The 21,826-nt window shown below is 46.3% G+C and overlaps 1 protein-coding gene across 1 annotated transcript in view; it reads left to right on the top strand.

Annotated features, from left to right (window-relative positions):
- Positions 1–556: 556 nt before the first annotated feature.
- The window catches only part of LOC104166544 (unconventional myosin-VIIa), a gene marked incomplete at its 3' end in the record, with an annotated part of 44,285 nt that continues 23,015 nt past the window's right edge, over positions 557–21,826 (top strand). The window contains exons 1-14 of the mRNA XM_009706511.1: positions 557–622; positions 3,654–3,767; positions 4,798–4,950; positions 10,607–10,791; positions 12,315–12,436; positions 14,290–14,432; positions 14,526–14,639; positions 15,485–15,638; positions 16,307–16,383; positions 17,341–17,460; positions 18,678–18,820; positions 19,215–19,425; positions 19,917–20,052; positions 20,460–20,566. Coding sequence (XP_009704813.1) covers positions 3,669–3,767; positions 4,798–4,950; positions 10,607–10,791; positions 12,315–12,436; positions 14,290–14,432; positions 14,526–14,639; positions 15,485–15,638; positions 16,307–16,383; positions 17,341–17,460; positions 18,678–18,820; positions 19,215–19,425; positions 19,917–20,052; positions 20,460–20,566 — 1,764 coding nt within the window. The remainder of the gene's footprint in view (positions 623–3,653; positions 3,768–4,797; positions 4,951–10,606; positions 10,792–12,314; positions 12,437–14,289; positions 14,433–14,525; positions 14,640–15,484; positions 15,639–16,306; positions 16,384–17,340; positions 17,461–18,677; positions 18,821–19,214; positions 19,426–19,916; positions 20,053–20,459; positions 20,567–21,826) is intronic.

Genomic DNA, 21,826 nt, shown 5'->3' with positions numbered 1-21,826 from the left:
ATGTTCTGTGCTGAAAGTCCTCAAGCTGGCAGACGGTTATTTCACTAAGAAAGGAGGGCAACAGAGAGAAGACACGGGGAAATGAAGAGGTTTTCTGTTAATCCTGCAGTCATTTTTCCAGAACGGGTGGTTGCAGTGTCCTTCAGGTCACCGACCAAGTATCACCCCTTACTGGAGAGACTGGAAGAATTGAAGTGAAGAGAAGCAAAGTTGTTCAGTTTGCTTTGAGAGTCCTGCCGTGCCGGTCGTATGAAGTGAGCATGCTAGCTGGCCAGTGAAGGACCATGGCTGGTTCATGGAAATTTTTCTGCTAGGAGAAGATCTTTACCAAGATCCATATTGTGAATCAGGTCAGAGGGTGTCCTGCAAGCAGCAGGCATGGTCATGCTGGAGGTCTAAAGCAAACCGACCGCATGTCTCTGACATTCATGGTGGAATATAATACGTAGAAAGCAGAAAGAGGGACAAATACCACTGCAAGGTTTTGGAGATGCTGAAGAGGAAGAAAGTCGTTTTCATGCAGCCATGCCCTGAGGTGGTGGAAGATCAGGAGAGAGACCAGGGCAAATGGACACTGCTCCGCAATGTCAACCAGGCCCTGAAGCCCACGACCATTTTAGCGGTAAGATAAGGGATGCCAAGCTCTGAGCATGGCTGGAAGCTTTCAGGCTACTTTGAAATCGGTCTCACTGTTTGATGGGATCCTCATACTGCTTGTGTCAGCTTCTCTCACCTTCCTCCTGAGTCTTTGTTCCCCCCCCAAACTCCCCTGTGGTGCAACCTTCTTGCTCTTTGCATTTGGAAGCTCCTCCTAAAGATCCTCTTCATGAATTGTGTTGATCTGTATGTTCACCCATCATGGTGATTCCTCCTCTTGCACGACTGTTTGGTTGTCATTGCCCATAGCTTGTGAGGTCGCGAGGGTCTGCCCCAGAGCCTTTGGAAGGACACTAGCACCTGGCGGTTGCCGTGAGGAGGAAGAGTTGGACCACGCTGATATTTTAAAGTGACTGTCGGTATTCTCGCTTCTTCTGTACTCTTGTCATGGGTATTGGAAAATAAACCACATTCAGTTTAGGCATGAGGCAGGTTATGCAAGTTATAAGCCAGTCTGCCCAAGCTGGTAAATGCATGAATCACCCTGATTTGCCCCGAAATCCTCAATATATCTGCTGCTTTTTGGGCTGATCCAAAGGTGATTGCATCAGCGGAAGGAGTGTAACTGCCTTCCATGGGTTTTGTGTCAAATTGATTAAAGTCAGGGAAGGAAATAGTTTGGCACTTAATAAGTTATGTTATTTTTTAAACCCCTAGACCTTTCTGAGCATACCAGCTTAGCCCATCCCATAAGACTTGCTTTTTTCACCAGTATTAAGAACTGCATTTCAATGTGTTTTGAAAGAGCATTTTGAGGGGATGAGCACTGTGTGCGATAGGCAGGCAGAGCACAGGAGTTGTCTTAGTGGTAGTACGGTATCAATTTACCTTGGGGAGGGCAGACTGCCTTTTTATCTCACCTGTGTAGTAACAGAACATACAAAGCAGGCTGCTCTTACAGCTCCTTAAAATTAGAGATTTTAAAAAAACCAAAACAGCATTACAATTCTGTTTTCTTGATCGAGAGCAATTTTTATGCAGCTACTAAGGTGTCAGAAGAGCTTTCTGCTGAGCAGGGGTTGAGCAACCTGCCTCTTCTCTTGCTGACATCTTGATTGTTACCCACCCTGTGCATGAATTTGCCCAGCTATGCAGTAAGGATAACAGTGCTGAACACTCCGAAATGCTTTGAGAGTCTTGGATCGAAGGAGCTAAGAAACAAATATATATTAATATAAGTGGATTTATAAAGTATCTATTCATGACTTACTGCATTCAGTAGATGGGTTTCTTTCCTTTTTAACTGAGTTATGAGACGTGACGGTAAGGCAGTTAATGAGAAAAAGATCTGAATATTATATTTTTATGAGCTGGGTAAAGATACTTATAACAGTGCTGCAACACAACCCTCCGAGAAAAAGAAAACCCAAACTAAGGGCTGGATCCTCAGCTCCATGTAAGCAGGACGGCTTTGTTGACATCCCACACAAAACCTAGCAAGCAGCTGCCAACGGTGGAGTCTCCCACAAAATGGCTGGGGACTCCTCGTGTGTGGTGTTTCTCCACGTGCGGGTCCCCAGGTAGAGCCTTACATCCCTGCGGCACCGACAGGTTAGCATCTCTCAGAACTCCTGGTGAGCGATGACTTGGATGGTGAACATTTCACCATGCGCTATATTGCTAGATGTCTCCAGTTCCCACCACCCGGAGTGGAGCTGAAGGTTGTTCAGCAGCCCGTTGGGTCAAACCCAATCTTGAAATACTCGATCTACAGAAATGATCGATAGTGGATGCTCAGGAAAGGGGTTATATCAGAGCACGTGCAAAGTGATCCCTCCTATTTTTCACTTTCCCTTCTCCCAGCAGTTTTTCAGGATGTCAAAAGGTAGAAATTGCATTTCCGTTGTGCTTAATAGATAGGAGTGGAGCTGGCCCCCAGGGAGGTGGCATTAGGTGGGTCTACAAGTTCACGACATTAAACTCAGCTGCGTGAAAAAGTACATTTGCTTGCTTGATGCAAACATGCCTGACAATGATTTAACTAGATGGCTCCCAATTTTAGCACTTCTTCACACTGAGAATAGGGATGGGAAATAATTCTGCTTTGTTTCAAACAGTGTGGTCCTGCTTGGGAGTTTAGTTGGGGTTTATTTTGCGGTTTGCATTTGTATTGAGGAAAGCAGCTTCTTTAAAAGCCTTTTTGCATTTGAGTAATTTAATATCTGCAGAGCTGATGAGCAGATAGTCCTTGCCCAGCAGGACTGACAGAGGTCTATAGGATCACCAGTGACATGGAGTGAGTGGATAGGGGTCAACTGCTTGCTGTGTCTTCCAAAACAAAAACACAGAGTTCTCAAATGAAAGAGGTGAAACATTTGAAACATGCAAAAGGACACAACTTTTCACGCTATTTGCAGCTAAACTCTTCCTTTGAGATTACGGATGCTAAAACTTTGCACGGCTTCAGGAAGCAACTGGACATGCTCACAGTAGGTAAAATCCGCTGAGAAGTATTAAATGCAAAAAGCCCACCTACAAATCACTGTAGCTGGGAGACCTCCTGAAGAAGTAGATATATCTACCTCTCTGGTACGTTCTTAACCCTTCTTTAGTCATCCCCTTTTCACCAGTCTCCAAGATAGGGGAATGTATATTTGATGGTGGTTATCCGCAATGAAAAGTTGTGCCACAAGCCTCCAGACAAGACTTTCCACAGCTCAAACCCATTTCCTAAGCGTGACTTTCTAGGCTTGAACATTGCACAGAGGGAAACCTCTGCCTGGGTGGGTTTTTCTGCCTGTGTCACTGCTCTGTAACCGGCTTGCTGCTGGATGCAGTCTGTGAGCAGTAACCACTCATGAGCTCATGAAACGGAGAGACAGTGCCATGGGTGTGTGCTGTGTGGAGCATCTGTGAAAAAGGAGAAGTTGGTGGTTTGCAAAGGAAGCCATTTGACTTGTACCGATGGTTTGGGTACAAAACATCAGCAACTTGTATCCCAAAGGATGCTGAACCTTCTGTAGCCCTGAGTGTAACTGTCCTTTCTTTGGTTCCAGGGGGATTATGTGTGGATGGACCTCAAAACCGGACGGGAATTCGACGTCCCCATTGGAGCGGTGGTTAAACTGTGTGACTCTGGACAGATCCAGGTTGTGGATGATGAAGGCAATGTACGTACAAATGGTTGTGATGACCCTTTTTTCAGCCCTATGGCCTGGCTAGACCAGGGGTTATAGGGTCATGGTGATTGACTTTGTCATGGACTTCTCATATGTCCTTGGGAATCAACTGTGCCATAGTTTTCTATTTGTAAAGACAAGATAATATTGTGTCCCTACTTTTGTGGCTGTCTTGGGAGTGAAATGTTGAGAAGCTTCTTGAGTACAATGACAACAGAAGCCTCCAAAGCACATTTAGATAGTGCTTTGAGAAAATTCACCTTGACCTGCTGTTCCTCTGCTGTTGTCCAGTCCTTCCTGACCTCCAACCAGGACAGGATGTGCCCAAACATGGGCTCTCCTTCAGTTTCCCACTTCTTCTTCTGTGCAGTGGTGGCTGTTGCAGAGTAACATCTATATCACAAGGAGAGGATCTTTGTCCTTTGACATTTTTTTCCCAGCCTGAGATAATTGTTAATGCTCTCATTCCCTTCAAGGATGGTAGAAAGAGATTTAGTTCCGCAGGGTCCTTGTGTCCAATTTGTAGTGGCTTTTGAAGCCCTTTGGAAGTGATCAGTCTAAACAACACTCTGCCAATAAAACTGTGATTTTGCCACCCCTGTGCATCCCTCTCTCCTTTTCTAAACCATCTTTTCTCTGCTCAACAGTATTTTGTGGCAGAGGGTTAACTAGTGATGTGAAAACATAGTTGTGTAAAGGGAAGAACAAATCTGCTATTTGTTAAAAACTCCCCTGATGTGCTGGTTGTCCGCGCTGCCCTGGATGATGCTCCTGCCAGGATGGCTCATGTCTCATGTTTCTTGCTGCTCCAGTGAACCAAAAGATGTTTTCCTTCTTCCGCTACGAATCTTTCAAATCAGTCACTGCCATGCCCCAGGAATAGAAGCTGTGACCTGTGTGTTAGTGCTCTCCTGTGTATGTTCTTCCATCTGGTCCTTCTGTCTGAGGTGGGCTGTTTCTGTCTCTCATCCCAGTGGTATCTCATTTGACTTCTCTTTCTCTGCCCTTGCTCTCTTCCTAGGAGCACTGGATTTCCCCGCAGAATGCCAGCCACATCAAACCCATGCACCCCACCTCCATCCATGGAGTGGAGGACATGATCCGCCTCGGGGACCTCAACGAGGCAGGAATCCTCAGGAACCTGCTGATCCGCTATCGGGAGCACCTCATCTATGTGAGTGTCCTCCTCACCTCCACCTCTTGCTCTGCGCTGCTCTCCTTAGCTCTGGGGAACCCATGTGGGGGAAACCCTGATTGAACTGAGCATCTGGGTTTCTACTTTCACCTGGATCCAAGTGGTGGAGGGCTTCTGCACTGTAGAGGACACGTTGCAGAGTTTATGGATGCCCCAGTGAAAGACCCCATGAGTTGGGCAATGAGCAAAGTCCATGCCACCTTGCTGTGTAGCCCCTGTAGAAGTTTTGGGGACACGCTTTAACTTTCTGCACACACAATAAGCAGTTCAACCCAGGCCTCGTGCATGCTGTAGTAATCCTAAAGCAAAAGCCTTTGGCAACTGCATGCTGGATGTGGCCCTTCTACCGTCTCCCCCTGAACCATTAACTCATTCAACCTAAGTGGGTGAAGACAACAATTGCTGGGGGTGCAAGGGGTGGAGGAAGGATGAGGAGGTCCGTGCATGAAATAGCGGGGAGCAATGAAATGAGCAACTCCCAGAACAGCTCTAAGGTACCTTCCCCATCTGTGTTTATGACTTACTAGCTGTGGGTTTCCTGGGGTCCTGACAGCTGACCTCTGGGAACAGCAGAGTCCTTCCTTAGGTCAGCTCGATCATGTCATGCCCTATGGATCCAGTGCAGCATTGCCAACCCAACCAGACATTCAGAAATTCAGGATTTTACAGGGAGCCAGCCAGAACTGCATCCCTTTTCTGCAATAGCATCACAAAGGCCACTTCCCCAGCAGGACAGGAGTCAGTACTCAGGCCTCTGTGCTGGTTTTATCAGTGTGCTATGTGCAGTGTAGGCTGGTGCACACTCTTGGGGCCGAAGTGCAGAGTGTGTCTGTGTGTTTGCCATGTATTCAGCCTATGCAAATATGGACAATTTGGTATTGCTCTCAAATCCTACAGTTTTCAGATGCTCAGGTGAGTGCCTGTTGTGCCTTTGAAATCCTTTTCAAAGCCACCTGGTAATCTTATTTTTAAGAGTCTCTAGAGGCTACTAGATTTTTAGACCAGAGGGAATTGTAGTACAGTCAGACTTCCCAGATAGCATAAGCTGAGAGTCCATATCCAGGATTTTATCTGTCATCAAGTCTGCTTGTTCTGCTTGATGTCCAGTGCCTTTTGATAGGTTGGTTTTGGATTAGAGCTGGGCGGTGATGGAGAACACACCGCTCTCTTACACAGGCTGTTGATATGGTTGACAGCTCCCTGCCCCCAGCTCTGGAAGATACCCATCTCTTCTTTCAGAGATGGAGTTCAGTCCTACAGGAAGGGGTCATGGCTGCTGAAAAGGCACCCCTGAGTCCCCAAAGCTTGAAGGAGAATAACGACCCCCAAATTCATCTTGTATTCAGGCACCTTATTTGTTGTGCGTGATGCCTAGGTCCCCTGTATTGTCAGTTTAGAGAAAAAGGCATGACCAGAAAATTATTCGTATTAGAGCTCTCTTCAGGGAGCCACAGCCATTTATAATGATAAACTAGCAAAAGTTAGCAGCCCAAATTCATACTTGAGATGGTGTCTCCACATACACTAAGCACCCATGGCAGTCACCAGAGATATCAATACAGCCACGACTGCCTTTCAGCCCTGCAAATAGCAGTACCTGTCGGATGAGGTGATTGCTTTAGAGCTGGCTGGAGCTTGGGTATCGTCGAAAAGTTATGTTGGAAGTTCAGGTTGGAGGTCTACAGTCCAAGCCCCACCAGCTCAGAGCATGTCCATCTTCAACATCAGATGTAGTACTCACGTGGATAACTAAATTTAAGCAACCTGAATGCCACCCAGGAAGTACAGATAGCCAACAATTTGTAGCTGATTGGCTCACTCAGGGAACATGTCTTTGTCCATTGAGCATTGCCCCTTTTTCTCCTGCTTCTGGGCACCCTGCAGTGGTACCAAGTGGATTCCCACAGCTCTCTCTTGCTCTCCGAGAAAGTTGGGATCATGTTGGATATATTTCAGTGGTGTCCATGTGTACCTCCTGGTGTCCCTATGTCACACCACTAACGGATTTGGAGTGCCAGCACACGATCCTGGGCACAATGCAGCAATGAGTGTGATCTCAATATCAGAATGACACTCTCAAAATGACATTGAGCACATAGCTTGATAGAGAGACACGTGAACCACCTCTATCTACGCGTGTGGTGTTGGAGGCTCAGGAACCCAACTTTAGATCTCATCTTTTAAGAGTGGTGGCACTGGAAGGAGTAGATTTGTGTGGAATGTGGTAAATATAGGTGGCAGTTTTGCAAAGCCAAGGTACCGTACAGATGCCATGTGGGTAGGGGATACCCAGTCCCCTGAAGTGTTTTTTTCTGTGGTATAATTTGCTCTGTTTTAAAGATGGTGAAGCTCAGTGTGACTTTACCTTCACTGCTTGAAAGGATTTCTGAGCCTGCTGAGTAAAGGGTGACTTTTCCAATGGGACTTCAGTCCCTCTTGTTTCCTCATCTCCTTAGCTTTGTGGAGAGTGTAATTCTGCTCTAATAAAGTATATTTTTCCTTTTTCTCCTCCCTCACCTTTTACTTGTAAGACAAACTGCGGCGGGAGGGTAAGTATGACTCTTGGCGTTGTCATTTGCAATCGCTGTCATGCCTTCCACTGGATCACTTGTTCCCCATTCTGGCATTTTCATTTACTTTGCACCATCATTGCTGCTGCTTCACAAAGGCACCGAGAGCATCATCCCCTTTGCTGCAGAGCTTGACCCTCATGGTGAAGTTGTGACACCTTCCCAGAGCTGGAAAGTCCCCAACCTGTGAATGTGGTTAAAGCTGTAAGTGCTTCTCGGTAACGGCCTCAACTTGAAGGAAAGAAATTTCTGCAGCAAAATAAGGAAAACTTGAACAAGAGCTTCTTGCCCTCGGTTTGGCTTGCATGCACTAAGAGAAACTGTGCAGAATAGCAAAGGTGTCTGGTGGGTGGTTTGGACTCAAGTGAGGTTAAATCTCTTTATCTGGAGGTGAAACCAATGCCTGCTGCTGCTCTCTGAAGGTTGCCAAAATGCAGTAATGTCTGGTAGAGCTTTAACCCCATAAAAATCCAGATGAAGTCAGCCATGGTGTTCTGGGTAGTGAGGGAAGTAGGCTCAGAAAGGATTTGTTTGGGGCTAATTAAAATGTAGGTCATGCTGGCAGTAATGAATTTGCTCTGAGATGTGGTTCCTGTGGTCAGCTATGGCAGAGCCCCTGCCTAGTGGTAAAGCTTTATTTTCCCAAGACAGGAGGGCTTTGCCTTCACCCAGCAATAGAAACCAGAGAGAGAATATTTCTTTGGTGGTGTCCTTCGGCCCCACATCAGCAGAGTGGACAAAGGTTTGCATTCCATCAACTGTGAGAACTGGGCAAATTGTGAGTATTTATCAACTAGGAATGACCTACAAAAACAAGCAATAGTACCAGAGTTCATGCTGACAAAGTGTTTTGTGGATCACAAGGGAAGGGTCAGCGAGAGCATCCTGAAAACATTCCTGCAACTAATGGTTAACTCCTTTAAAAGCCTCGCTGGTTGCGTTCGGGGCAGGGCAGACCAGTGTGACTGAAATGCAGGGATTTCAAAGACATCTGCAAAGAGTCAGTCTTTTCAAAAAGAGGCTCAATGAAAATTAGGAATGTCCCTAAAATTCACCTGGTAATAAATTATAAGAAGAGGAAAACAGTCTTCCAAGTATCTCACCCAGGACTGGAAGGAGTCTTGGGGTTCATTTGGGATCTTGGTGACATAATTCCACTCAGAAATTGAACTCACTTCTTCTCTGAGCACTAAGCTTACCTGCTCTCTCCCTGTTGAAGGCTGCTCTGAGACTTCTCTGCTCCTTTATTTCAACGCCTCCTTCTTCTAACATCGAGTCTACGTGATTTCACAGCCAATTTCTGCCCTTTGGATTTGTGACAACTTCATTCTTGAGCTTAAAGACCCTTTTTCCTTTACTGGCACGTAACCCCCTATTTACAGGGAAGACTATCGTATCCTTTCTCAGTTACCACTGTAAAGTCAAACCTCACCTGGGACTGAACAGAAAGTTGCTCTCTGGTGTTGGCCGTGAGGTTGGAAAGCAAGGAGTCCCTAAGGGCTTTGAGCATCCCTACTACAGGACGCAATTGCCACCTACCGGCTGCCTTTCAGGAAGCCTGAGCTGGTGGGAAGCGTTGTGTAGGTGGTGGCAAACAAATTAAAAAAATTATCATCTCACTCCACTCAAGCCCTTTCCATCATGATTGGGGGATACTGGGCTTGATGGGAGAAACTCGACCTGGGGCTTGTGTCTCCAAGTCTCCCTTTCCACTCCTCTCACCAGCAGTCATAGTTATTTTGCTGCCTCCAGGAAAGAGAAACAGTTCAGACTTGTTTTATTCATCAGTCAGTTTGCAATATACCCAAAAAGAGGAGCAGCCAGAAGAGCACGGAGAGATATTCTTCTTGATTCCCAAGCATCCTTGCCTGTGCCACTTTGCCGCTTCGTGCCAAAGGCTTTTTGTTGGTTTTAGGCCATGCAGTTAAAAACCCATAAGGATTATTTTTATGTTGAAATTTTTTTTATTTTTTTCCTGAAAAGTACATATGCGGCAGTGGGGGCACTTTCACAGCTGGTCCCACCAGGAAAAAAAGTGATATTAATCTTGTAATTTTAGTTGTCAGAAGTTAGCCTAGAGAAGGGGACTCGGCTCCTTTGAAGTCATGGAGTGAAAGCAGCCTTCATCTCATGCCCCTTGGTTAGCCCAAGATGGAGCCCCATTAAGTCGCTTGCTCCAGACAGTAACTTTTAGACAGATGAAGTAGAGGAAGGAGATCCATGTTCTCTACTTTGAGCTTGGGATGTGGCCAAACCTCCTCACCTCAGAGCTGCACCTGAGCAAGATGAGTCGTTTGGTAAGAGGCTTGAGAGAGATGGCTCCTGGAAGGGCAGAAATGAAAGAGCAAGACATTACAAAGAGGTTTGCTGCCCAAGGCCCAGGACAGCTTTGCTTGTTCAAGTGCCACGGAGAGCATGGGATGAACTAAAGGCCATTTCCAAAATTTCAGAAATAGCTGAGAAGGGGTATGTCAGGACTTTGTGGGCCATGTCCATGTGCACATGACAGGGTTTAAACTGCAGCATGGAGAGATTTGGTTAGGCAGAGATGGTAGAGAAGAACGTATGGCAGAGGGAGGCATAGCAGCTCTGTTGGAGATTTACAAAACCAGGTTAGATGGACATCTGTCAGGAATGGTTTGGATCTAGCTGGTCCTGCTTTGAGATACAGCAATGGTCTTCAGGTTTCTTTCATCTCTAGTTTCTCATAATTTGTGCAATGCGATAGGTATGTATGGATATGCGCTGGCTCTGGCGATATTTTTGCAAATATAAGCTTGTCTTGAAACTCTGAATCTTAACTGAGGAGCATCCAAAATATGATTTAAGGCTTGAATCCATGCTGTGCATGAGCAGGGCTGAGTATGAGCTGATTTAGATCATTTGGGACTTCTGTTCCAATTTTGCTTCAGGCTCCACCCTGCAAGCATCTTTGACTTGAACATCATCTTTCATCCAGCTTTTGAAAAGCCCTGATTTTTCTGGCCTCCACACTCCATCCAAGCTGCCAAAGCTTCTCAGCTACATCTCACTGTCCCAATAACCTTCATGTGCTTCTCCTCCAGACATACACTGGTTCAATCCTGGTGGCAGTAAACCCCTACCAGCTCCTACCCATCTACTCACCTGAGCAGATACGCCTGTACACCAACAAAAAGATTGGTGAGATGCCACCACACATCTTCGCAATTGCTGACAACTGCTACTTCAACATGCAGCGCAACAACAAGGACCAGTGCTGTATCATAAGGTGAGTTGGTGAATTTCCAAATGGGCCATATGCTGAAAATGGATACTGAGCACCTGCAACGTGGTTGATAGGGAACAGTTTATCAAATAGAACCAGAAATTTGAGTGACCCATTAGGTCTTCCATCCACATATTGCCAGTGCAGAGATGGTCACTGCAGAGTCTCTGCAGAGTCTATTTGCAGTCACCGTTCCTAGTAAAGATGCTATATCAACCCTTTGGTATTTACCCTACAACCCAAGAGATCTCATATTTATCTTAAACCTCCCCTTTTAAATTTAAAATCAATACTCCTACAAACATCAAAGATGCAAAGATCTATATATTCTGCACAAGAGCAGGCCAGGGACAAGCTTGATTGCTGGACCCGTGGTTGTTCATACTGCTGAACTGATGTCTCCCTGCATGGATCTTCTCTCAGCTGATCAACCTTGGGCATCAAGAAATGCCTGGTCACAGTTACGGGTATAGTTCACTCCAGTATCTGTCCCAAATGGTGGTATGAACCAGATTTGATTCCCTTAGCCCTTCAAAAGCTATCCTATCAAATTTTGAACCCTCAGACAGTCTTTGTGCCTTCAGGGCACCACCTCGCTCCAAGGCATGCCTACCCTCAGTTCTGTTGGATAAAAACATAACTCTGGAGCATCCCATGCACAGCATTTCAGATACATGCAACTGAAATGACCATGCAGTAACAGTTACTTTGCAGGGCTAAAAAAGCATCATATGGGCCCAGAGGAGAGTCAAGGCCAAGCGTGATGCAGTGTGCCAGTGGTCAGCCAGCCCTGTGAAGTGAGGCAACGCAGCCATGGGGCCAGGACTGATTACTGAACACCACAAAGGTCCATTTCAATCCCTTATATTGACTACCCCATATATCAGACAGGCCACAGACTCACACCAAGAGCTTTCTGCCCAGCCCTTCCTCTTGTACCATCTCAAGATAATGAAATTTATCTTTCAGTGGAGAGAAAGCTTTGAGGAGTAACTCTTGCTTCCTGGCCCGTGATCTTCTCCTCTCCTACCTGGCCCTTGGTAGGACAAGCCTAGGGGAGCTGTGAAAGTGCCTGCCACTCAAAGGCAGCGTTTCACAGTCTGCCTTCTAGTGCATTTTGGCAGCTCAAGACAGGTGATGAAGATGCCTCATGGGACCAGCTAGACCCTGACCACTGGCTCATGGTCTGGTGATCATACCTGGAAAAGCGCTGTCTGAAAGCGCTTCATGACCTTCTTAGTGCTGATTGAATGACGATATTTGCTGAAAAGACCCAAACTCAACCAACATCTCGGGCCAAAGGGACTGTAAAGAAAATCTGGATCTTGGCTGGAAGATGTCTGATTCTATGTCCTACGATTTATCCTGCAGCCAGTCCTTGGGACGCTGGAAACTCAACCTTAGTGGCCTCATCCTGCCTATGCTAAAAGAGGCACAGAGACAGCAGTCCCTTTGGAGACAGAGAGAGGAACATTGCAGGGATGCAGCAGGGCTTTCACTGACCTCAATTCCTGTTGGCTTTGCAGTGGTGAATCCGGAGCAGGGAAGACAGAAAGCACAAAACTGATTCTCCAGTTCCTGGCAGCAATCAGCGGTCAGCACTCCTGGATTGAGCAGCAGGTCCTGGAGGCAAATCCCATCTTGGAAGGTGAGGCCTTGGATAATGGAGGCATTTTTTTGCTGGAAAAAAAAAAAAAAAAAAAAATCAGATTCAGGAAACAGACAATGTGGTCAAATGTAAGTCACTTGTTGCATTTTGAGTTTCAAAAAATGACAAAATAAAAAAAAAAATCAAAGCAATGATGTAAACATTTGTTAAACAACATATTCAGTTTCTTGCAACCTGAATTTATTTTTCAGAAGACTAATATTCTCTGATTTGGGCTCTCAAATTTTCTGTTAATATTTTTGACAACTATTGTTGAAAGCAAAACTTTTCAGCTGACCTGAAAATTTTTTCAATTGTTTTATTCACTTAAAATTGAAAAATTAGGTTTTTCCACTTAAACGAGTACTTTTTTCCCCCCAAATTTCAAAACAGAAACCTGTATTTTACCTAATTCTCTGTGTAGTCTGGGATTTCACAAATGCTGATCACCAAATACACAAAGCTCTTTTGAAAAAAATCTCACCACCTCTTCCAGTGCTGGAATTATAACTGTATGCAGAGCACCAATATCCTGTAAGCGCTTCATTCAACTAACTAATTTTTTGTTTTATTTGACCATAGCTGCAAAAATCCTATTCTGTGCTGATTCAGCAGAACATGAGATTAATTTGACCAGAGCTTCACAGATGAAACACCTTGTGCTGGCAATACACAATAGCAAACCCCACTTTTTCCTTCCAAGATCAGTGAATGGCAGCAGAATGCAGAAAAAGAAATAAAAGCAATTCAGGAAAGAACGAGATAATGAGAATCAGCTTGTGGCCTCAATAGGTTCATTGGCAAGCTGTTACTGTGATCAACCCCACTGTTTTAATTGGATGTCTGTAAATTAAATAGGTGATTCGACCCTCTGGCCCCAGCGTGATGCTAAATGGACCATTTACACTTAAGCAGAAAAATAGCACTTTCCTTAAAGAATAACATTATTTTTACCTCCCCTGCTACTCACAGAGAGCAGCGTTTTGCTTGGTAAATAGCCCCCTAGGAATCAACAGAAATGTGACTATAACTAACGGCTTCCCTAACTGCTTTCCATGCATAACATTAGCAGAGCAGACAAGAAAGTCACTGGCTGAGCTTTCCTTCTCTGTGCTCCGTTGGAGCTTCCTTCAGTCGTGGCATGAAGATGCAGTGAAGGTCTCAGGGCACCGCAGGGCTGCCCCACCACTGGCGTGGTAAAGCATCGCGGTGCGTGGCATACACACAGGGTGTTTTTGAAAGTGCACTTCATCACTGCTAGGATTGAGGGGAAGAGAGGCTCTGTATTTCAAATACATCTCCATCACCTGCCAGCAATCCTGGAGCATAAATTCCAGGACATGCTGGGCAGGGTGCTCATGCCAGCGGTCCACACCCACACCGAGGATGGACATGGGTACCTTTCTTTGTACACAGACTGTTTGCAGGGATAAGTCTACTGCTGGAGGCTGGCTTAGTCCTCTGTGTTTCCCTAAAGGATGAGCTCTTTCCTTTCCCTTTCAGTCACCAAATCACTCACCAGCAGCTCTGTCATTTCCCACAGTGTGTCACCTCGCACACTGCAGCATCCTCCTACCAGCCTGCAACCCTCTTGTATTTCCTGCATAAGGTCACCCCCTTCCCAGGCCTCCTTCTCTGTGCTCCTCTCTGTTTCTGAGGACAGTTATCTGCAATATATCCTGTTTTCCTTCACCGAGATGAAATTGAGTCAGCCAAACTTAAGGGAAAATCTTTGGGGCTGCTTTTTACCCTCTCAGCCTCGCTCTTTGGATTATTTTTTTTGCTCATGAGACCAGATCCATGATTCTCCCTGCATCAGGTCCTCTCTGACCCACTGCAATTCTTCCCCGCAGCTTTCGGGAACGCAAAAACCATCCGTAATGACAACTCCAGCCGATTTGGGAAGTACATCGACATCCACTTCAATAAAAGGGGAGCCATCGAGGGGGCAAAGATTGAGCAGTACCTGCTGGAGAAGTCCCGGGTCTGCAGGCAGGTGAGGTGATACATCTGCCGAGCTGGCACTTGGTCGGTCGACCTTTGCGATGCTGTTCTCCTTGCAGAGCTGATCCTTGCTCTTCTACTGCAGGCCCAGGATGAGAGGAATTACCACGTTTTTTACTGCATGCTGAGAGGAATGACAATGGAGCAGAAGAAGAAGCTGGGGCTTGGGAAAGCCACGGACTACAACTACCTTGCGATGGTGAGAGTGTAGCAAAGCAGAGGTTTGGTGGGATGATGTGGTGAGAGCTCGTTAGCGAGGGAGAAAGAAGAGAGAGGTGCATCCTCCGTGGCCAAGAGCTGCTTTGCTGGTTATGACTTTCCCACAGGGCTTGTGGTACTTCTTTGTCCCACCACAGCAAACCTCACAGTTTTAGTGCAAACTCTTAACCCTGGGTATAGACCAGGTTATCTCCACTCTTCCTGTGATGCAGGACACAGACTTGGATGGTTTTGGTGTTTGGTGCCCAGGACATTTGTTTGGAAATAAGCAGGGTGTTAGATATGACCCGATGCTCTTGCAGCAGCGATGGATGGGGAGGAGTGCCTGGCTGGATGATGCCTTCTCAGCAGCATATGGTGCTGAGCTGTCTCTGCTCCACATGCCTGATGGAGCCAGCAATTTCCAGCCCCACTCCCTGTATACCAGTGTGGCAATGTGGAGGAGCTGGGAGAAGCAAGTGTAATTAAGGCTGGCCCATCATCAGCAAGGCTTTCTAACTTCCTAGCTGGATCAGTGGGAGCCTCCAGCACATCTCCTTCTTGCTCTTTATCCCCATCTCAGGGAACTTTTTGTCCTCTGCTGATAACAGCCAGACACAGCGTAGCTGGGGACAGCAGGATAAGTGCAGGTCACAAGGCTGAGCACCGAATCACAGCATACACCAAAGGGCAGAGCCAGATCCACAGGTTCAACAACATCTTTTGCTTATTCATCCCTTAAACAAAATGTCTGCTGATTTAGGGGGAAATGATGGATAGCGTAGGGTTACACCCGGATGCTCTCTGCTTTACCCCATGCACTGTGCGACCTCTTCGCTTCCCCAGGGTAACTGCACAACCTGCGACGGCAGAGATGACAGCAAGGAGTACGCCAATATCCGCTCCGCAATGAAGGTGCTAATGTTCACCGACACAGAGAACTGGGAGATCTCCAAGCTGCTGGCTGCCATCCTGCACATGGGGAACCTGCAGTACGAAGGTAAAAGGACAAAACACAGGGATGTGGTCCAGCGCACTGCTACTCTTTATTCTGCACAGTAAGAGGGAGCCAAGCTTAGGGACGGAGGGCTGTATCCAGACCACCTGCCATGGTGCCATGCCAGGGCTCAGGTGCTTCTTGTAGCACGTAAGGACAAGAAAGGAGGAATAAGTCTGCCGGCCCACTCTGCAGGGCTGCCACACTCCAGTATGCCCAGTGACTTCCACCTTTTCTGAACATAGGGAGGTTGAATATGGCCACAGGCCATTTAGTAGACTTGGGTTTTGCAAAGAGAGGCTAACGGAGTATTAGGAAAGTGCCTGTGGGATTGGATATAGCTTTGTAAAGGTACCAAACCGCCCCACTGTCAGAAATGACACAGTGACTTAAAAAGCCTCTTTAGAAGAGAGAAGCCTAAAGCATTTACACACTAGAAATATTTTTACCCCACCAGTCATTTAGGGTGGCTGGTAGAGCAGAGTACAGGTCCTTTGCAGCCAGCAGCAGGACTCCAGCAGCTACATGAACTTTTCTCTCCCTTCTGATGGCCACATTTCACCTGGCCATCACATAGAGGCAGTGGAGAAAGGCCCTTTTCCTCACCCCATCCACCTTCTACAGAGCCACATCCCTTACTGATGGTTTTCCCTCTGCCTTTCTTCCCCCAGCTCGGACCTACGACAACCTGGATGCCTGTGAGGTTGTTCAGTCAGCATCACTAATCACTGCGGCGTCGTTGCTGGAGGTGAGCGGCTCTGCGGTGCTGCTGTCCCCTTTCTGGCTTATTCCTGTATTTCTAGCATTGTGTCAAAGCTTCATCCAAGCCAGGCTTTCCTAGTATTGTGTCAAAGCTTCATCTGAGCCAGGCTTTCCTTGCACCACCAGCTCTAAGAGGGTGAGGAGACCCAGGTAAGCCATACTTTGCCCTGCCCGGGCAGTGTGGAGGTGAGCGTGTCCGTCTGAGCTGGGTGTCTGAGCTCCCCTTCACACCAGTGGGGAGAAACAGACACTTTGGTGACACGTTTTCCTAAAAAGGACATCCAAAAGAGTTCAGTCTCTACATCAGAGTGTTTCCCTCATTGGTGTAAAGAGGGTTCATTACAGTAGCTGAGACAGAGATGTCACCTACACTGGGTGTATCTGAAGTGAGGTGAGATGACCCTCACCCAAACCATCCATGCAGTGGCTGGAGAACTCTTCAGCAGCATCCCCAGCAGGTAACAGGGCTCCCTCAAGGACGCCATCTCATTTCCATAGGCACCGCTGGTTCCAGAGTGTGATCCACAGCTGTCTACAGGCTGTTTTCATGTACTTCAGGGGTGGACATTTCCCTGGCTTGATCTCAGAAGTATGAACAGAGGTCAAGGGGATGCAAAGCTACATTTATGATAGTAGGATACAGCTTTGCAGGCTTTGCTTTGACGTCTTCTCTCCCCACACCTCGTTAACATCTCACACTATGTCACAAGAACGCTTTCCATAGTAAAATGCTGTATAAATATGTTAATTACTCTCTCTGAAAATGCTTGTGACATGATTTGAGATATTTGCCCTGTACAGCTAGGAGAAGTCAATTATCTCCCACTGTAGGGGGCTGCACTGTTCCTCTCTGGCCATGCACATTCAAGCCAATAGCCCAGGCCGTTGTAAGGACACCTTGTGTTGTAAAGTCAATAGCTGTCTTTGGTGCTGTCTTTGCCAGGTTGACCCTCAGGACGTGATGAACTGCCTTACCAGCCGGACCATAATCACCAGGGGTGAGACCGTCTCCACCCCTCTCAGCATGGAACAAGCGCTGGATGTGAGGGACGCTTTTGTAAAGGTAAATCTTTGGGCATTCCTTTCTGCTCTTGATGATAAACTGAAGAAATCTGCCAGTTTTGAGACCAGAGCAACCTCGGCACAGGAAAAGGATTTTGCTTGGTGCCTGTGTGAGCTCAGATTAGCAGATGGCCTTGAAACTATGTTCTTACCAGAATGCACAAAGAGTTGAGATGGAAGGAGTCTAGATAGTAGGGGATTTGCAATCTGGACTTGAGACTGTCTATACTCAAAGGTGACCTATGGAAGGAGCCAGCATTCTGAAAAGACTTCACCTCAACTTTAGGAAAACATCCCATCTTCAGCTGTAGGGTTAGATCCTCAGCTGTTACAAATTAGAGCAGCTCTGTCAACACCTGTAACACCCACACCTGAATTTCAGGATTTGGGCATGTCTGTAGCAGTAAATAAAGCTGAACGTCACAGGAATAGGAATAGGGATAGAGCAGTACAGCAGTCATCAGAGCACCTAGAGAGAGCATTGCCCGAGGCTTTGGGGTGATGAAGGTTAATGAGGTGGGTATGCATCACTGCTGTGCTATTTGCAGCCCCATGTAAGGCTGCAAAACAAGCATCGGTAGATCAGAACTGGTACATCAAGCCAGCTGGTTTGATACCTAACTAGTCTGCAAATCCAGACTCTGACTTCTCCAGTGGTGATGGGCCTTTGGACCAGGCTCCCCTCCTGGTAGCACTGCTGTAGCGTGTGCAAAAGAAATGAATAATACCATAAAACATGGAGTTCTTGAATTACCAAAGCAGCAATAGCTGCTTCATTAAATCAGCAGACTGTTCAGACAGTGATGCAGCATTTAAGTCAGCACTTTGTCCAGGTGAGATGTCCTTGGCTTGTCTAGCAGTATAACGTGGCTCTGCTGATCTGTACAGAAGGATGTTTAGAAACCAAGGAAAGGACTGTCTGGCTTTACAGTGAGTCCATAGACCAGAAATTTAAGACTATCCAAATTTGGAATTTTGCTTTTGGTTGTCCTTTATCTAGGCTTTCTGGTCCATTTTCCTTGATCTACATAATGGCTCTTGAAGATTTAAACTATGCCAAGAGTCTGGTATCAGTGTTGGTGAGTGTGTCCTCAGGGACTGTCCAGTTGCTGGCCATGCTTTAGGGGAGCCTGTGCCATCACGAGTGAAGTGGTGCTGCAGACTAGCAGGGCAAACCGCTGGCCGGTCTCAGTAATCTTCGTCTTTGGGATATTGCAGGGAATTTATGGGCGGCTTTTTGTGTGGATCGTGGAGAAGATCAATGCTGCAATTTACAGACCCCCTTCCCAGGAACTCAAAAGTGTCCGGAGATCCATCGGCCTCCTTGACATCTTTGGCTTTGAGAACTTCACTGTGAACAGGTATGGAGCCTGCAAAAAGAGAACCAGGTCTTAACCCTCCTTCGCCACCCCAAGCTCAAGGTCTTGCAGTCCTTGCACCTCTGCTGAGATGAACAGAAGTGGGCTGGGCCAAGCCTTTTTCTATATGAGAGATTATCAGAGCTAATCCTTTTATGTTGCAGCAGACAACATGTTTCCTAAACTGATTCGTTTAGGCTACACATGTATAATGGCTGTAACATTGTCTTGGAGGAGCAAAACTGATTATCTGAACAGATAAGGAAATTCTCACCCAACAGCAACCTTACTGAGTGGTTGATGTGGTCTGAGAGTATTGCTTCAAGCATGGAGAGAGATGGAGAAAGACAAACCATGGTGGATCTAAAATGACCTTTCCTTGACCTTCCCTCCACAGTTTTGAGCAGCTTTGCATTAACTTTGCAAACGAAAACCTGCAGCAGTTCTTTGTGCGCCATGTCTTCAAATTAGAGCAGGAGGAGTACAACCTGGAGAACATCAACTGGCAGCACATTGAGTTCACTGATAACCAGGATGCCTTGGACATGATTGCCATCAAGCCCATGAACATCATCTCCCTCATCGACGAGGAGAGCAAGTTCCCCAAGGTGTGTTTTGGGCTCAGCCCTGCTGCCAGTCACTCTCCTGTTTTCACCTCCTTTGCACTTCGCATGCCAGCACCCTGTGAGAGGTCTGATCAGCCCCAAACACACATTCACCAATGGCTTTCCTATTCACAGTTTTTATTGCTCTGTCACGTTTTCTTCCATGAGAACCATAACCAGGCTTAAAACAAGTTAGTCTTTCTGATGGAAGAATATGCCTACAAGAAGATCAAGGAAAGCCTTTGACGAAGTTTAAGAGAAAATAATGTTAAATATGCTCCCTTTGGAGCACTATCTTGAATATAGCACAACATACCAGTGATATCTAATCCATTTCTTTAATTTCTGCACTTGAGATATCCCTTCCAACACGTTTCTTCTCAAAATAAATACACATTGTCTCCTGAGACAAATAAGAAATGCACTATTTATTGGGAAATTATTTTAATGGGACAAACCCTGGTTAAATGTCAGATCTTTTCCTGCATGCACAGGGTACAGATGCCACCATGTTACACAAGCTGAACTCCCAGCACAAGCTTAACACCAACTATATTCCTCCGAAGAACAACTATGAAACCCAGTTTGGCATTAACCACTTTGCTGGAATTGTTTACTACGAAACAAAAGGTATGGGGCAGCTCGTGGGGCACTGCAGGTGTGAGGGGATGCTCAGGGGAAGGTGAGCTGCCGCTGCTCTGGGGCAGAGCAGGATGGTAGCTCATAGTAACGTCAATGTACTCTTTTTCTGGCTGCAATGGCTTGGGCCTTCAGCGGTGCCCATGAGGTGCAGAATTTGATGCTGTTTTGTTCGTGTGTGCCCACAACAGAATTGCAGCGCTTTGCACTGCATGCATCTTTGGTCCAGTCTCAAGATGTGCCTCTGTTTTCCTTCTCTTGGTCCTCCTTTCTTTGCTCCTTTGTTACTCCCATTACCTCCCCAAGAACAGCCAGTAGTCCAGCGGCTGCTTGCAGGGCACATACTGCCCATGTTGCACTGTGTCATCTATCTACATGTTGTCCCATTGTTTCTCTAGGTTTCTTGGAGAAAAACAGGGACACACTGCATGGAGACATCATTCAGCTGGTGCATTCCTCAAAAAACAAATTCATCAAGCAGATCTTCCAAGCAGATGTGGCAATGGTAATGCAGGCGGGAGAGGACCTTTATTCACAAGGAGGGGTGTTCCTGGAAGGGTAGAAGATTTGCGAAGAGTCGTATTGCTCTGATGCTCTTTGGGGTGTTTCAAACCTGTTAGTGTGGGCCAACCTTCAGAAAGCGTTAAGGCGGTGTCACAGGTGCATCCACCCTCACACCCCAGTTCACTGCAATCGGTTCGTCAAATATTATTTTGTTTTGTTTGATTGCTTGTCTCCTAGTTGTGTAGGGATGGAAACAATAAGGTTTCTGATTGTAGAAATCTGAGAAAGAGCTAGGCTCTCCAGTTGAGTAGTCCGGATCTGTGTATAACAGAGTGAGAAGTGAAAACCAAATAGTTGTGGACCAGAGCAGAATGAAGGGACAGCCTGGATGGCCCTTGAACACCACGGCAGGACCAGGGGGACCAGATAAAAGTCATGCTTTACTATCGGAACAGCAGAGAAGGGGGGACATCAGGTATGGAAGCTGAACTTTAAAGTTCCCCTTTCTACATCCCAATCCTCCAGGAGGGTATGTGCTTACTCCATGCCCAGTGCGGAAGACCCTGTGTACTGAAGCTTTGGAGAAAGGCACAGTTATTGTGCCTTTAACTCTTCCCACCCTATTTGAGTATTTATTAATAAGATACCAGCTTAAATGCTGATATTAGTGACTATTTCACCATTAATAACACAAATATATGGTGTTTTCTTGAGTAAGTTGAACATATATCTCCCTACTAAGACATCATCAGCCCTGCTCCCAAAATTAAAGTAGAAACTGTTTTAAAATATCAGCCTTGCAGAACCTGAAAGCCTACACAGACAGGTCACTATGGCCAAATTCCTCAGTGTCCCTAGGCAAAGCCATGGGACTGCAGAGGGTGTGGGGATAAAATTTTCCAAAGTAACCAAGTTTTTTAGAAGTTAGGGTCCTGTTTCCAAATGCCAGCCAATGCCACTGATGGTCCGAGGGACTTTGGGACTTTCAGGAGTGCCAAATAGATTTAGGTGCCTAATTCCTTTTCCTGCTAAGGGAAAGAAATGTTTAAATTCCCAAGAAATGTCTCTAAATAGGCTAGGGACACTTTTGCAAGCCTTGTTCATAAAATTCAACCACTCAGTTTTGCTCCTGTTGAAATGAACGCTCAATATCTTTTTGACTTCATTAGGAACAAGATAACGTTTATCAGCCCCAATTAACCTACCAACTGGCATGACAGTCCTGGTGGGTTCAGAGATATCCCCAGATGCAGATACTCCT

The sequence above is a fragment of the Cariama cristata genome, unplaced genomic scaffold (genome assembly GCF_000690535.1).
Source record: "Cariama cristata isolate BGI_N322 unplaced genomic scaffold, ASM69053v1 scaffold12690, whole genome shotgun sequence".
NCBI lineage: Eukaryota > Metazoa > Chordata > Aves > Cariamiformes > Cariamidae > Cariama > Cariama cristata.
Note: the sequence above shows the minus strand (reverse complement) of the source record. Positions and strands in the feature narration are given on the sequence as shown.